At 36.2% G+C, this 17,435-nt stretch overlaps 1 protein-coding gene across 4 annotated transcripts in view; it reads left to right on the forward strand.

The window, feature by feature from the left end:
- Positions 1-17,435, forward strand: part of PHF3 (PHD finger protein 3) — a 78,455-nt gene that overhangs the window by 44,217 nt on the left and 16,803 nt on the right. For 3 of the 4 annotated variants that reach the window (XM_034962295.3, XM_034962297.3, XM_055113712.2), the window contains 4 exons: positions 20-181; positions 4,181-5,963; positions 11,964-12,270; positions 14,811-14,994. In XM_034962295.3, the coding sequence (XP_034818186.1) occupies positions 20-181; positions 4,181-5,963; positions 11,964-12,270; positions 14,811-14,994 (2,436 nt within the window). The remainder of the gene's footprint in view (positions 1-19; positions 182-4,180; positions 5,964-11,963; positions 12,271-14,810; positions 14,995-17,435) is intronic. The other variant, XM_034962298.3, reaches the window with a different exon arrangement.

Consider the following 17,435-nt stretch of genomic DNA (forward strand, 5'->3'; position numbering starts at 1 on the left):
TTTTGTCGTTTTTTTCTAGTTGTTGGTCTTGACGATATTATGGATGAAGGAGTTGTTAAAGAAAGTGGCAATGATACCATTGATGAAGAAGAACTGATTTTACCTAACAGGAACTTAAGGGACAAGGTAGAAGAAAATTCAGTGAGATCTCCAAGAAAATCACCTCGTTTAATGGCACAAGGTAATCCTTTGAGAGAGGTCTAGCTAGAAAATTAGAGGTATAGGGACAGATGTGTTAGGTTATAAACCTGCTGAGCAGAAATCATATTTTCTTGATGTTTTGCTAATCCATTCGTTTTGATGGCAATCAGTTTTGAGATCATATCAATTTGTTGTATAAGTTTTCAGTACCCACCACCCCACACTACCCATTTCTCCTTCCCCAGGGAAAACCACTAGTAACTCTGAGCTGGTTTAATTTTTTTTTTTTTTTTTTTGGTATTTACCTTTATATCTCTTGGTAACATGCATATGTTGCTGTTTTTTGATTATTCTGATTTATTATTCATCCATCTATTGACTTCCCACTGTGGATGGTTTTCTTCCTGCTACTTGTCCCCATCACGAAAAAGAACATCTTTTTCATTTTTCCAATATATAATTTTGTTAGATCAATGGTAATTATGTTAGTATGAGTAATATGCTATTAGAGATGATACATTTAATAAACTACAGTTACTTTTCTTGTATGACTTCTTGTGTTTCTGATTTAAGTGTTTTAGTTTTTCAGTTGTTTAGTGTGTACATACCAGCAGTTATACTAAAACTGCTCTACCAGTTGTCTAAATCTACCCTAAAGATATTTGTGTATTTCAGGTATTCTGTCATATCCGTTTTATTGAAAACACCTCTTGGAGCCTTCTGATTCCCTCTTATGTAGACAGACTCCTGTTAGGAGCCTGATGCAAAGCTGTTCAGGGATCTCTCTTTACCATTTTTCTGGAAGTCTGTGCTTTGGGCTTTTGTTGTAGTTCCTATTTCCTCTTTCTGGATTCAATTTTTTTATTTTGGTGATGCACCTCTTCCAGTAGTTTTGTGAGAAAAAGGAGCTGTGAGATACACTTTTTAAACCTTGTATGTTTACCTTGTATTTAGTCTATTCTCATACTGGAATCTTGGTCTGGTTGGACGTAAAATTCAAGGTTGGAAATCATTTTCCTTCAGAAATTCTGAAGGTGTTGCTCCATTTTTTTCTAACTTCAGGGTTGTTGAGAAGTTTATTTTGATGTGTGTGTGTGTAGGAGTGTATGTTATCTGATTTCTTCTGGAAGTTTGTGGAATCTTGCTCTTCAGCTTTGGTGTTTTGATATTTCATGATGATATGTATTGGTTTTGGTGTATTTTGTGTATGGAGCTCAAGACACTCAGTAGATCCTCTTAGTCTGAAAAATGTTATTGTTCAATTCCGGGAAAATTTTTCAAATTATTTCATTGTTAATTCCTCTCTTTATTTTGTTAGCTCTTGATTTCTGGAACCTTTATTATTTGTTACATAACAGGGACTGGTTCCTCTGTTTTCTTTATTTTGCCTACTTCCCACCTCTTTGTAATTTTTCTTTAACGTGCTTAAATTTTCTCATATTTATCCTCCAACTTTTCAGTCAAGTTTTGTACTTCTGATTCTTAAATGTTCTTTTTGTTGTTGTTTTGAGAATGGTCCTTTCTGTAGTGTTCTATTCATGTTTCATGGATGTAGTATCTTCTTTTGTCTTTATTAAGATACTAATGGCGTTTTAAACAGTTTTTGTCTCCTTTCATAGTTTCTGACTTCTCAGTGTTGCATTATTGTAAAAAAAATTTTAAAAAAGGTTTTGGCCTCCATCTTTCCTAGATGCTCTCCTGAAATGTCTGACCCTTGATTATTGCTCATGTTTAAGGGTAGGGAACTAAAATTATGAAACTTCCAAGTGTGGGGATTGGGTTTTACCAGCTGTGAGCGTCAGCGTATAGCAATCTGGCTGTACTGTTGTTTGGCAGAAACCTTCCTATCAGAATTTAGGTTATTTTCCATAACTTATTAGATTGCTAGCATATTATGGAAGCCTGTAAGGGAAACTGACTGGGGTTTCTCAGATTTCAGTATATACAAATTCACTTAATCTTACAAATTTCAATGTACTTTACAGCCAGTCTCAACTGTGCCTCATGTTCTTTAGCCTAGAAACCTTGCTTTACTATCTCCAGAGAATAAGCTACGAGTTTTGGCTCAGGACCAGGGAAGGGCAGTTGCCCAATAAATGGAGTCGGGGAAAGAGGGATCTAGAAATCTAACTGCTGCTTTTAAAGAGCTTTCAGCCCTTCTAAGTGTTAAGCATCTGTCTTCATTCACACTTTAGAATCATCTGGGACCACCAAGTCTTAAGACTTTTGAGGTGTTAATGGTGTTAGTTTTTGCCAACACTGCCAGCCTAGTGTTTTATTAATTACTTTTGGGTCTCTTATGTCAATTACTTGGTAATCATCTCTTGTTTGGTTTCCAAAATTTGCTGCTGGTTTTTCCTCTCTCGTTCTTCCTTGCCTTTTGGACTTTTCAAAAAATGTCCCGCTGTTATAGCTTCAGTAGGGTTTTGAGAAGTGAATAAATTTAGATGCATGTATTTATTTCATCATCTTTTCTTGATCTATGTTTTTAATACATTTTCAAAATCAGTTATTTGGTATATACTTGTGGCTTTGAGAAATGAAAAGAATAGAATAAACATTGTAGGAAAATAAAACTTTTTTGCCTATAGAATCAGGCTTCAAACTAAGGCAGGTAATATTTAGAGGAGAAAAAGTGACTTTAGCCTTTGCTTAATAAATTGCTTCCTATTGGAAAACCATTTTTTATCTGAAAATCCTTCACAGCTGAATATACTATTCTTTTGTCATTTTTAGCAACCGCTTGGGTGTTAAAAGATCTTTATTTATTAATGTGTAATAAGTGTTAAAATCCTTCATTTGTTTCATTTCAAGGATGAATAAAGTAGAGCTGTAAATTACTATAATCTGTCTTTAAAGCTTTAAAGATCACCTAAATATTGAAACAAAGCTTTATTAAAATTTTAGTTATTTAAAAAAATTTTATAACTGAATATGTGATAAATAGTTCATAACCCACCAAGTAATTTTTAAAAGTTATTAAGTACTTAACCTAATACTCAGATACTTTGTTGAGTCCTACGGGAATTAGAAAGGGTCTCTAAGATAAGGATGACTATATAATTTTATTGTTCAAATTGGGCATACTTTTGAAAATGAAAGTGTGCTATTAATACTAGATCAGAACTAGGAGCAACATCTGGACATTTACCTTTTTAAAGATTCTCACAGTTCAGTGATAAGTGACAAATTCAGTTTGTGGGTTGTTTTTGTACTTACTGAATTATTTAGCTCTCTTTCTTTTTAGCTCTTTTCATTTTGTGTTTCTCCTTTCTCCTGATACAAGGGGGGGATGTATCAGAATAGGGAAATGAAACTCTTTTCATTTAATGGACTATTAGGAGCATTGTGTGGGAAGCTTTTAAATTATTTTCATACTTTCCTTATGATACATTTGCTTGGTTTAAGTCTTTTAAATTGTGTTTCTTTTTTGATGAGCTGTATGTGGTACTCTGTGTTGATATCATTTCTTAGGAATAGCTTTAATGCTAAAATGGTGACCCAAGGGAAGCACATTGATAAAGGAATTAGAGTCCGTTTGAGGCTGTATTTTGAAACTCGCACAGATCCTGGTTTGTGATAGGAGGTTTTTAGTTCAGGTTTCTTTAGCACTGGAATATATTTGGTTTTATAGATTTAGAAATATTTAATGTTTAAAAATCCGTGATGGTCTTGCTTTAATATGGGCATTAATGGTAAAGGAAGCTCATTTTACTTACGTCACTCCTAGGTTACTTTTTATGGAAAAGAGATTTGATGAAAACATTTCTTTTAATAAGGTATAATATTAGTCTGAATTTTTTAGAGGCTTTTCCCCCTGCTAGAATTCAGAGAACTTTGATAAATATAAAATTTGACACATGTTAAATTATATATATGTGTATATATATCATGTCACCATTATGAGTACTGTTCAATACATTTTTGTTGAGAAAATTATAGCTCAGAATAAAGAAGTGATATATTCTAAATTGTATTGAAATAAAAGCACATGACAAAATAGCTAAGTATTTTTATTTATTTTTTTCCCCTGTGATAGAACAAGTAAGAAGTTTGCGACAGAGCACTATTGCCAAGCGTTCAAATGCAGCACCATTAAGTAACACAAAAAAAGCATCTGGGAAGACTGTATCTACTGCTAAAGCAGGAGTGAAACAACCAGAAAGGAGTCAGGTTAAAGAAGAAGTATGTATGTCACTGAAACCTGAGTACCATAAGGAGAATAGAAGGTGCAGCCGAAATAGCGGACAAATTGAAGTGGTACCTGAAGTATCAGTGTCTTCAAGTCATTCTTCAGTGTCATCTTGTCTTGAAATGAAGGATGAAGATGGATTAGATTCTAAGCATAAGTGTAATAATCCGGGAGAAATAGATGTGCCATCTCATGAATTAAATTGTTCACTTCTTTCAGAGACTTGTGTTACTATTGGAGAAAAGAAAAATGAAGCTTTGATGGAATGTAAAGCCAAGCCTGTTGGTAGTCCATTGTTTAAGTTTTCAGATAAAGAAGAACATGAACAAAATGATTCCATTTCAGGTAAAACGGGTGAGACTGTTGTTGAAGAAATGATAGCAACAAGAAAAGTTGAACAGGAATCAAAGGAGACAGTAAAATTATCCCATGAAGATGACCATATTCTTGAGGACGCTGGATCTTCTGATATTTCTAGTGATGCTGCTTGTACAAATCCAAATAAGACAGAAAACAGCCTTGTAGGTTTGCCTAGTTGTGTAGATGAAGTGACTGAATGTAATTTGGAATTGAAGGATACCATGGATATTGCTGATAAAACTGAGAACACCCTTGAAAGAAATAAAATTGAACCATTGGGTTATTGTGAAGATGCGGAGTCTAATAGGCAGTTGGAGAGCACTGAGTTTAATAAATCAAACTTAGAGGTGGTTGATACTAGTACTTTTGGACCGGAAAGTAATATTTTGGAAAATGCTATTTGTGATGTGCCTGACCAAAATTCAAAACAGTTGAATGCTATAGAAAGTACTAAAATAGAGTCCCATGAAACAGCAAACCTTCAGGATGACAGAAACAGCCAGTCAAGTAGCGTTTCTTACTTAGAGTCAAAAAGTGTAAAATCCAAACATACAAAACCTGTAATTCATTCTAAGCAAAACATGACCACAGATACTCCGAAGAAAATTGTTGCAGCAAAGTATGAAATAATACATAGCAAAACTAAAGTTAATGTCAAAAGTGTGAAACGAAATATTGATGAACCAGAATCTCAGCAAAATTTTCATAGGCCAGTCAAAGTCAGAAAAAAACAAATTGATAAGGAGCCAAAGATTCAGAGTTGCAATTCTGGGGTTAAATCTGTGAAAAACCAAGCTCATTCTGTACTGAAAAAAACATTACAGGATCAAACTTTAGTACAAATTTTCAAGCCCTTAACTCATTCTTTGAGTGATAAGTCACACGCTCATCCTGGTTGCTTGAAAGAACCTCATCATCCCGCACAAACTGGACATGTATCACATTCTAGCCAGAAACAGTGTCATAAGCCTCAGCAACAGGCCCCAGCAATGAAAACCAATAGTCACGTGAAGGAAGAGCTTGAACACCCAGGCGTTGAGCATTTTAAGGAAGAGGATAAACTGAAACTGAAAAAACCTGAGAAGAACCTACAACCCCGCCAAAGAAGAAGCAGCAAAAGTTTTTCTTTAGATGAGCCACCATTGTTCATTCCAGATAACATAGCTACCATAAGAAGAGAAGGCTCTGATCATAGCTCCTCATTTGAAAGCAAATATATGTGGACTCCCAGCAAGCAGTGTGGGTTTTGCAAAAAACCACATGGCAACAGGTGTGTGTGTATGTGTGTATGAGTGATGTGTACATTGAAAATAAATTGCTTTTTTGGGGGTGGGATTAATGTGAGAATTGTTTTAAAGACATTATTTGATACACAGAGACCTGTGCAAAAACAAAAAGCTTCATCAGTCTTGGATAAATGATAGAAAGATGGATCTACTGAATTTACAAATATATCATCCTAGAACATTTAAAAAAGCATAGTCTGGCCAACAGCTGACATACATGGAAATATTTTGTCATTGTCACAGGTTAGACAGTGTAATTTAGCCACTGCATCTGCAAAAAAGCCAAACACTTCCTGGTAATTGGAAAATTGTTATACTGCTTTGGGTCTGTAAGTTATATATTAATTCATTTGGTGTGAGAAGAACTAGTAATAAAGTATGAAGGTCATAATGGAAATTCTATTTTTCTTTTGAAGTTTTTTTTTTCTTAAAATGAAACATATTAAAGAACACCATTTCATAACTATCAAACTTTATCTTGCAGTGAAATTTGACAGCTAAACAGTTGTTAGATTACCCAGGTCAACATGAAATAGAGTGAAAACGTATTTCTTTTTTTGAATGTTTTAAATAATTTTTTGTGAATTCTAGTCTTTTTAAAATTTTAGAGATGATTTTAGCACTGACTTTCATCATTCTTTCTAGTATTCAGTGATTTGTAGTTTTATGACACTGCACCCCTCAATCCCCAATGTGTTTTTTGTTAGCTTTTTAAGAAAAGGAAAGCAAGAGATGAAGTGGAGTTTGCAGCTACCAGATTATTCTGTTCAAGTGTTCATATTGCTGTTGGAACTTCTTTCAATGCTGATATGATAAAAGAACATTATAATTTGTATATTATATTCTTCTTATCCTTATTCATGAAAGTGTGCTAGAGTGATTTTTCCCAGCACTATCTTAGTACATAAAAATGAAGCTCTTTAGGGAGGGACAATTTAGTAAAGTGTGTTGTAACATATTATTTTGGTGGTGTTAGGGTGATTGGGGAGTTCGGAAAGGAGATGTTGGGGCTATTGTGTAAAATAAGTTTTATGTCAAAGTATTTCTTCATTTGTGATCCAGCCCATGGCCTATTTTTAGCGTCAAGGGTTAGTTTATAACAATATATTCCAGTTTTTAAAAGTTGTCACTTGTTTGAATACAGTGCTACATTCACTGTCACTTACATGCTCTTAATTATATGGTTTTTTATTTAAAACACCTTACTCAGCCAGGCGCAGTCGCATGCCTGTAATCCCAGCACTTTGGGAGGCTGAGGTGGGCGGTAGGCAGATCACTTGAGGTCAGGAGTTCGAGACCAGCCTGGCCAACATGGTGAAACCCCGTCTCTACTAAAAATACAAAAGTTAGCTGGGTGTGCTGGTGCATGCATATAATCCCAGCTATGTGGGAGACTGAGGCATGAGAATCACTTGAACCTGAGAAATGGAGGTTGCAGTGAGCCGACATCGAGCCACTGCACTCTAGCTGGTGACGAAGTGAGACTCTGTCTTCATAAATAAATGAACACATTACTCAAATATTCTGAAGTGGGTCTGCTGTTTTCAGGCAAAAGAGAATTAAGAGTTAGGTGGTGCTTTTAAGTGCTCCCTTAAACCAGCCTTTTTCTCTCTGCCAGAATCTTTAAAAAATTATCATGTGGACAGAGAGATGGAATAGGTGCCTTAAGTAAATGAATTTCTAACACGAAACTTTGGCATAGAGTTGGAAGCCATGTTAGTAAGTTATAATGTAACTTACTAACCTTGTAGATAAAGTTCCAGTCCAGTCTTCAGGAGTTTGCCCAGGCTTTTTAATGATGACTCATGCTTCACCAACATTTAATAATTTTCCTAAATTAAGAGTAGGTGTTAGTCCCTTTGTTGTTGTTTACTTGCTGCCACCTTTTGGATCTACTGTATAGAATGTAGAGTGTTTTTGCTCACGTCTGTAGAATGACTTAGAATGTCAGGTGCATAGAGATTTTGGGTTTACACTGTAATTGATGTGAATAATTTAACATTGGAAACAATTATGGAAGCAGCATTTTCGATTACTTCAATTTTGTGAATTAAAGCCTTCCTGGCTAACACGGTGAAACCCCGTCTCTACTAAAAATACAAAAACTTAGCTGGGTGTGCTGGCAGGCGCCTGTAGTCCCAGCTACTTGGGAGGCTGAGGCAGGGGAATGGTGCGTGAACCAGGGAGGCGGAGCTTGCAGTGAGCCGAGATCATGCTACTGCACTTCAGCCTGGGTGACAGAGCAAGACTCCGTCTCAAAAAAAAAAAAAAAAGCCTATGTAATTGTTTTTTTCCCCTCCCCTCCCCTCCCCTCCCCTCCCCGTCCCCTCCCACTCCCCTCGCCTCCCCTCCCCCTCCCCTCCCCGTCCCCTCTCCCATCCCCCTCCCCTCCCCGTCCCCTCCCATCCCCCCTCCCCTCCCCCTCCCCCTCCCCTCTCCCCCTCCCCTCCCCCTCCCCCCTCCCCCTCCCTTCTCCCATCCCCGTCCCCTCCCCCTCCCCTCTCCCATCCCCCTCCCCTCCCTCTCCCCTCCCTCCACCTCCCCTCCCTCCTCCCCTCCTCCCCTCCTCCCCCTCCCCTTCCCTCCCTCCTCCCCTCCTCTTCTCTTGTTTTTAAGACAAAGTCTCCCTGTTGCCCAGGGTGGAGAGCAGTGGCGCGATCTTGGCTGACTGAAACCTCCACCTCCTGAGTTCAAGTGATTCTCCTGCCTCAGCCTCCCAAGTAGCTGGGATTATGGGCAAGTGCCACCATGCCCGGCTTATTTTGTATTTTTTGTAGAGATGGGGTTTCACCATGTTGGCCAGGCTGGTCTTGAACTCCTGTACTCAGGTGATCCGCCCGCCTCAGCCTCCCAAAGTGCTGGGATTACAGGCACAAGCCATGGCGCCCAGCTGATTGTTGTTTTTACATATTAACTAGCCTTCACTACTACTGTGATTCTACTACTTTGATACATTGTGCTTGTATACATTTCGTTTACTCAGAAAATGCACCTGTCATGCAGGTTGCAATTTTCCTATTCTCATCCTTGTGTAAGAATATAAATTTATTAGAAAGGGCATGTTTGGAAATAATTTTGATCCTTCTCTTTGATTTTATGCACTAGATACATTGAAAGCTGTTTGTTAATATGACACATTTTCTAGCATTTGCAACACCTTTGCCTCTGTAAAGACTATATAAACGCTTTATCATTTTACATATTGCAGTTGAAGTTAGCTTCCTTGTGTGTGCTCCCAGTTGGAAATTATATTTTGTAATATAGCTATGTCATGGCTAGATGTGATATTAATCATAAGCAACTTCTATGCATATCCTAAAGACAGTAGACCCTTAAAGAAGCAACATATGCTAGATTTTTATTGCTTCCTTTTATTTTCCTGATTCAAACTTACATCAAAGGTGTATGATTTTAAAGACCAGATTATTTAATCCTCTGATTTTTTAAATTAATGCAACTTTTGAACTTCTTTTAAACGTAAGTCAGTTGGCATTTTGTAAGGAGGAAGTCTTAGTTTTTTCATGTTATTTACCTTGTGGTTTCTGTTTTTCTACTTCTCCAGAAGATGCTTGAGTTTTTAGTTTGCATTACACTTTCTTGGCCCCAATTGTAGACTAGTATATCAGATAATATTTAAAAAACAAACAGACTTAGAAAATGGATTTATAGCTTTCAAACAAGAAAACTTCTGAGAAGAAATTTTCTTCTAGAACAAAGGATTCTATTTTTCTCTGCAGATTGTTAGTAACAAAAATGATTTAATGTTTATGTGGCGTAGAATTCTCTGATCTTAGAAGAGTGAGTCTTTTCTCTCTCTCAAAAACTCTTAAAACTGCATTTTTTAACCTAAAATATAAACTATTAAGATACATCTGTAGATGGCACTAGAGTTTTGCTTTTTATAGCCTCTCAAGTTTGAGACATTTCCAACTTGAAATGAGGCTTATTGAAAGAGTTGCTTGATAAATTTCACGATCATCAAACCACTCTTCCCTGGTTGTGAAATAAAAATGTGAAAATTCCTTAATATGTGCCTTATATTTTGACCTTTAGGTTTGGATTTGGAACAATAGCATTATTTGTACTGTAGGTTTTTAAGTCATGTCTCACTGAAACTATCCCAGACTTGCTTTGAAGAAATCTTAATATACCTTTGATTGTGGAAGTAAAGGGAAATCATTAGCTTTCCTTCAGCATTTCAGAAACATTCATGTTAGACAGTTGCTTTCAAGAAATAGCAGTTAGCCCATTGTTAGGAAAGCTACAATGCTCATTACAAATAATCATCTTTAATATTTTAGCTTTGCAACCCGAAGTGGGAGAACTTTTAAACACTTGCATTTCAAACTTTATTCCACTTTTGCTAGAATATCTGTATCATTATGGGCCCATCAAAAATCTCAAACCTGTTGGAATTATTTCTGTCTTCTAAACGTGTGTTACATTGTTCGAAAGTTTTCTTGCTTGTCAACCCCAAATATTCTATATTATTTTTTTAAACCAAATTAATCCCTAGGGAAATGAGGACTTAACCTGCTAAAGCTAGCACAGGTATTACCAGCAAGGATAAAGAATGATAAGTTATAGATGTGATGAAGTCAAGTCTCAAGGCATAGTAGTGGTTTTATACACAATAGGCACATGAGGAAGAAGAAAAGGAAGTGCTGTTATTGAGGAATGAGGTATTTGGCAAGACTTTAAAAATACTAAGGATTGGAACTCACTCTTGTAGTTTTTACAGTTTTAACATTAAAACAGTACCTCTGGTATATTTTGAATTGACCATATCACCCAGTGTGTTACCTTCAATATCCTCTCTCTTGGATTACAGCTTTTTGAAAGGAGCTTGGCACTATTGGTGGTGCCACTATTATCAAAATCAGTAGCACAGTCTTTAGATCGTTAAAGTACATAGCTAAATCCTTCTAAGTCTTTCAGCTGTATCATAAATTGCTAGCCTGAAGATGAAAAAAGGACAAAGTTAAGGATGGTTGTCTGAAAGCATTGCAGCTTTCCTAACAATGAGTTAAAAAGCAGGTAAATTAAATTGCTGTGTATATATCTCATTTGCTATTATTTTCAAAAGTAGTTATAGATACTCCTTTTAAACTGGAAAGATAGGAGCTTTTTTAGAGTCATACGTTTCACATCCCTGGACTTTTCCTATTGGTTAGTGAAGTTATTACTTAGCTAAAAGACAGTGATGGGAAAACTTTTATAAGGAGATTGGGAATTAAATCCAACCCAAGTACTAATATTTTTATGTTAAGATAGAATAGTGATCTTTATTTGGAAAAAGAAATTTATCTAAAACACATGGTCATTAGTAAGGAAGTCCTTTGAACTTAAAAGTACAGAAAAAGATTCTTTAGCTGAATCAGCGTGACACCATGAACCAGAATATTTTAAGGTTATCTAGGTAAGGTGGCTAATAAACAGTTTGAGAGGCTCCATCATGCTAGTTTTTGAGTTCCATTTTTGTTACTATTGTTGTTTTTTTCTTTTATTTAAAACGATTTGTTGGATAAACAATTCTTCCCAATTTTATGTGTGATGTCACGTCTGTGGTGAGGTAGGTAGCTGTAACTTTGATGGATTGTCTGTGATGAAATTATTACCAAGATCTTACCACCCTTCTCAGTGGATAAATTTATTGTTAGTCTATACTTTGTTATTGTTTATAGTATTCAAGACTGACAAAGGCCAGTTGTCTTTTCTTCCTGATGGTTTATTGTCCCCTCCCTCCCCCAGCATTTTCTCATTCATACCAGAGGAGAAATATTTGAGGTCTTAAAGGTATCATTTTAATAGAATATTATTTTCTTTGAAAACTTGCTGTATGTTGAACTTATGGAATGGATAGAGATGGAAAACATGCAAAGTTTCAGAAAATCAAATATTGAAAATTTAATTTAGCCTCATTTTTGACATAGATTTTCTTGTTAAAAAAAGGGATAAAAGTTTTTTGGTGTTCTGTTTTCCAGGTTTATGGTTGGCTGTGGGAGATGTGATGACTGGTTTCATGGTGATTGTGTTGGGTTAAGTCTTTCTCAAGCACAGCAGATGGGCGAGGAAGACAAAGAATATGTCTGTGTAAAATGTTGTGCTGAAGAAGACAAAAAGACTGAAATACTAGATCCAGATACTTTGGAAAACCAAGCTACAGTTGAATTCCATAGTGGAGATAAAACAATGGAGTGTGAAAAGCTTGGATTATCAAAACACACAACAAATGATAGAACCAAATATATAGATGATACAGTGAAGCACAAGGTCAAAATTTTAAAACGGGTGAGCTCTTCATTAATGCATTATTTTGTTTATTTAAGAGCTTTTTGTATGGACTGACTGCAATAATTTTGAAATTTCTCTTTAGAAGTTTTAATGTTCTTTTACATTTTCAAATTTAGTTTTCCATGAAAGTGAATAGGTTTTTATTTAAAATTTTTTGTCAGTCTTGGTGAAACCAGATAGTGACTTTTAGAATATGCAGGCCTTATCTCTTACAGTCTTTTTTGCCATTTCTAGCCCCTAGTTTGGTACTTGAATTTTCTGTTGTAGGATGTGTGTGGATCTTGTGGCCATTAAGTGTAAATTGTGCTTGCTAAGTTGTTTTAAAAAAGCTTTTCAGTCATAAATATCTACCAGCCCTTTGACCATTTGGCATTATTTTTTTGACTACCTTCTGAAAGCATTTTCTAAATAGAAATTTCAAGATATTTAGGCTTTAATAGGAGAAATGTATAAAGGACACGGCATTTTATCTGATTAAATTTTCTTTCCTCATTGTCTACCTTTTTATTACCTATCACTTTTTTAGTCGTCAATTTGTTATTCTTATAGAATACTGATAGAGAGGAGAAACAGTGGCAACACATGTATGTGGTTAGGCAAGTATAATCCAAAACGCAAAGAACATGAATCTTAGAGTTGGAGCTTTAGAAATCTTTTGGTCCAATCATTTTGATTTATTAATATGCCTTACAACATTTCTAGGAAGTGGTGATCTAGTTTCTGTTTGAAATCCATTGCAAGGGGATACATCTTCATTTTTAAGCATCTAATTGTCAGAAAGTTGATCAGTTTGAGCTGAAATTTGCATCCCTGAATTGAAGCCTCCTTATTAAAACTTAATTTCTCTGCAACACGATATGGAAGTTAATTTAGATTGAAGAGCATGAGGATGTGTTCTCCAGAATCTTACCTACTTACAAATCCGTTTCTTTCAGGCATTCCTTGTATGACAAATCTGGATTAAGTTCTAGTTTGTCATATCCTTGTGGCATCTAATATTTTTTGTCTGTCAAGACTTTTTGAAAATCAGATTCTGTCCTTCTGATATGTGTTATTACTTTGTTGATTTGATCATCAAAGTAATTGATAATATGGATCTGAGAGCCACAATGAGAACAGTTTATAGCATGTCTTTGGAAAACTTCTATTTATTATTAACTAGTATTAATACTCACCTCTTACGTACAGCTTCTTGGCCATATACATATGCAGTACAATGAGAAATATAGCTCATTGTATTGACCATAGCTGAGTTGTCTCTGTCTTGCTTAAAAAGACATCATAAAGGCTGAGTGCAGTGGCTCACACCTGTAATCCTAGCACTTTGGGAGGCTGAGGTGGGTGGATCGCCTGAGGCCAGGAGTTTGAGACCAGCTTGGGCAACATGGTGAAACCCCGTCTCTACTAAAATACAAAAATTAGCCGAGCATGGTGGTGCATGCCTGTAATCCCAGCTGCTTGGGAGGCTGAGGCAGGAGAATCGCTTGAACCTGGGGGGCGGAGGTTGTAGTGAGCTGGGATTGTGCCACTTTATTCCAGCCTGGGCAAAAGAGTGAAACTCCGTCTCATAAATAAATAAAAAGACATCATAAAACGTTAACAATTTTAACATTTTGAGAACCTCTTTATCCAGTCTGTATCAGAAAAGAATCTGAGGTGAGTCTGATTTTGTAAATGTGTGCACCATACAAGTGATCACTGCTTCCTTTTCTTTTTGATGTGAACTGTTGACTCTGTCTTGGACTTGTCTGATGTTAGTTTATGGAATCTGCTTTTCTTATCCCTAGATTTTTATGTTGAACTATTTATTGAGTTTCTGTTGTGTGGCATAGCAGTACGTGCCTTGGGTGTATAATATTGAAGTATATTCCTGCTCTCAAGAATGTCTAGTTGCAGACAAAAACCAGACAAATAAATAAAAAATTAGAGGATTCTTAGTCTAGAGAAAAGCACTATTTTGATTGTATCCTATTTTAAAACCTGAGTATATGTCTGACTATATAGCATTCCTCTCCCTGTCTTTCAGGAACATTAGTAGGATGTGATTAATTTCTCCCAAGGATCTCAGAATTGCAGTTTTACTGGTAATTCTTTGTGGATTATAATTAGAACCAGAGTAGCAGGTACTCTGATGGTTTATTCTACCTCATGGGAATTAAAATTGCCAATAGGCATACTGAGAACTTAATTGATACACTTGCTAGTATATAAGTGAACTTAATTTCATTTGTTTTAGAATATAGATACTTGTTTCTTTACAATTTCCTCCTTTTTCCATATCCAGAGCCAAATAAGAGAATTCTTACTACCTTATTTTTAATTTTCTTTCTACTAATGGTATTGGGAACATGATCTCTATGTCCTTTGTTTCTCCTTTATAAGCTATTATGTGTTCTACACAAAATAGGTGCAGAATAGATTTCGAATGAAAGAGTGAATCTCATTTTACTAATAATCAAGAGTTATTTTTGAACGTCTTAAAAAACAAAGATTGTTTAGTTATTTTCATTCTAATGAATTAAGTACTCATTTTCCAGGAGTCTGGTGAAGGCAGAAATTCATCAGACTGTAGAGATAATGAAATTAAAAAATGGCAGCTAGCTCCTCTTCGTAAGATGGGACAACCAGTTTTACCTCGGAGATCCTCAGAAGAAAAAAGTGAAAAAATACCGAAAGAGTCTACAACTGTTACTTGCACAGGAGAAAAAGCTTCAAAACCAGGTAGTGAGATGAACAGAAAAAATTATATACTAATATATTTATATCTTATTTAATATACAATTAATTAGTATACTTAGGGAATTTTTACAAATTTAACATTATTAAATGTTGTATTGCCATTAAGGCAATACAAATGGGTTAGGTGATTGGCCTTACTTGTAATTAAAAACTTGCTCTAAATTCTGGGGAAGCGCTAGTGAAATTAAGATAAGACCCCTCTTCTCATGGCACTTAAATACTAATGGAAGAAGGCAGTAAGTTTGCAAGTAAGAAAATTGTATGTTATTTTACAGCTTGAGAAGAAAAAGTGGAGTAATGGGATGGATAGTCACAGGTGGGAAGAGTAATGGGACTTCTCGTTTACATGGAATGGAGGAAGTAACTTGTGAGGTGGGATTTGAAGGGGTGCAAAGATTTTTGGAGGAGGTACTAGGTAAGGGACACATCAAATCTTAAGGCTTTGTGGTAGAAAGAAGTGTGGCATTTGAGGAGCAAGAAAGCCACTGTAGAGTGATTAGAAGGTAATACATAAAGGGATAGAACAGTGTTAGAAGATGAGTTCAGAGAAAATTATTGCTCGTACCCTATTTTAAAACCTGAGTATATGTCTATCTGTATAGCGTTCCTCTCCCTGTCTTTCAGGAACATTATTAGTAGGATGTGATTAATTTCTCCCAAGGATCCCAGAATTCCAGTTTTACTAGTAATTCTTTGTGGATTGTAATTAGAACAAGAGTAGCAGGTACTCCGATGGTTTATTCTACCTCATGGGACCTTTGGGGCTATGGCAGAGTTTATATTTTGTTCTGAATGTTGTGGGAAACCTTTAGAGGGTTTTGTACAAGGGAAAACTCTGGTTGCTCTGTACAGTTTGGATTGTAGGAAGGCAGGAGAGAAAGAGAGTAGCCTGATTAGTCCGTAGCAATATCCTAGGAAAGAAATGATGGTAGCTTGGAATGGAAATATAATGAAGGTAGTGAGTAGTGGTCAGATTCACATATGTTTTATAATAGAGTTGACAGAACTTGCTGATGGGTTAGATATAGGTTGGTATTGGTGAAGGAAATAGAGTCTGAGAAAAGAAAAAGGTTTGGGGAAGAAAATTGAAAAATTATGTTTTGGCCATTATGAGATTCCTATTAGACATCGAGATGGAAATGTTTTGAGTAAATCTTTGGCTGATGAGTCTGGAGCCTATTAGAAGACTTTGGAGGTTGGTATATAAATTTGGGATTTACTAGTGCATAGCAGTTAGTACAGGTTAAACATCCCAAATCTAAAATCTGAAACTTGAATGCTGGCATGATGCACAAAGGCAATGCTTGTTGGAGCATTGTGGATTTCAGATTTTCTGATTTGGGATGCTCCACTGGTAAGTACAATGCAAATATTCCAAGATTTGAAAAAATCTGAAATTGAAAATACTCTGGTCCCAAGCATTTCATATAAGGGCATACTCAACCTGTATTTAAAATCATGGGCTTAGATATAAATAGCTACAGGAGAGTTTGACAATGAAGGGACAGAAGCAGAGCCCTTGGGAAGCACCAGCATTTATTTTTACTTTATTTTTGTGACAGGGTCTCACTCTGTCACCCAGGCTTGAGTGCAGTAGTGCAATAGCAGCTCACTACAGCCTTGAACTCCTGGGCTCAAGCTATCCTCTCGCCTCAACCTCCTGAGTGGCTGGGACTACAGGTGTGCACCACCACACCCAGCTAATTTTTTGATTTTTTGTAGAGATGGTGTTTCATTATGTTGGCCAGGCTGGTCTCAAACTCCTGGCCTTCAAGTGATCTTCCTGCTTTGGCCTCTCAAGGTGCTGGGATTACAGGCATGAGCCATTGAACCTGGCCATCAGCATTTAAGAGTTGGGGAGAGAAGAGGTTATACAGCAAAGGAAACTAATGGGTGGCCTGTGAGGAAAGAGGAGAACTGAGACTGGTGGCCTGGAAGCCAGGTGAAGTTTCAAGAAGGAAGGAATGACCAAATGCTGTCTGGACATTTAGTAAGATAAACACAAGATTGTTAAGTCTATGACTTAGCAAAATGGAAATCATTGGTGACCTTGACTAGAATGGTTTCGGTGGAGCAGTAGGGAAAAAAACCAGTTGTAATGGCTTATGAATGAACGGAAGAGTGAGGAACTGGAGACGTTGATTACAGATAACTCTCAGGGAGTTTTGCTGTTTAAAGAAACAAATGCTGTCGTAGTTAGAAGTGGATGTGAATTTTTTTTTAAAGAAGATACCATAGTATGTTTGTAAGACTAATGGGAATGATCCAATAGAAACAGACAGCTAGAGAGAGATGATGTTGATGATGTAAGAGAGGGAAGTGATAGTATAGGTGTGAAACTCGGGAAGACAAGAGGGGATGGGATTCACTCCACATGGAGGGAGGTATTTATCAGAAAGGTAAAGCTCATCCATTGGATACTA

Source organism: Pan paniscus, chromosome 5 (assembly GCF_029289425.2).
Source record: "Pan paniscus chromosome 5, NHGRI_mPanPan1-v2.0_pri, whole genome shotgun sequence".
Taxonomy (NCBI): Eukaryota; Metazoa; Chordata; class Mammalia; order Primates; family Hominidae; genus Pan; species Pan paniscus.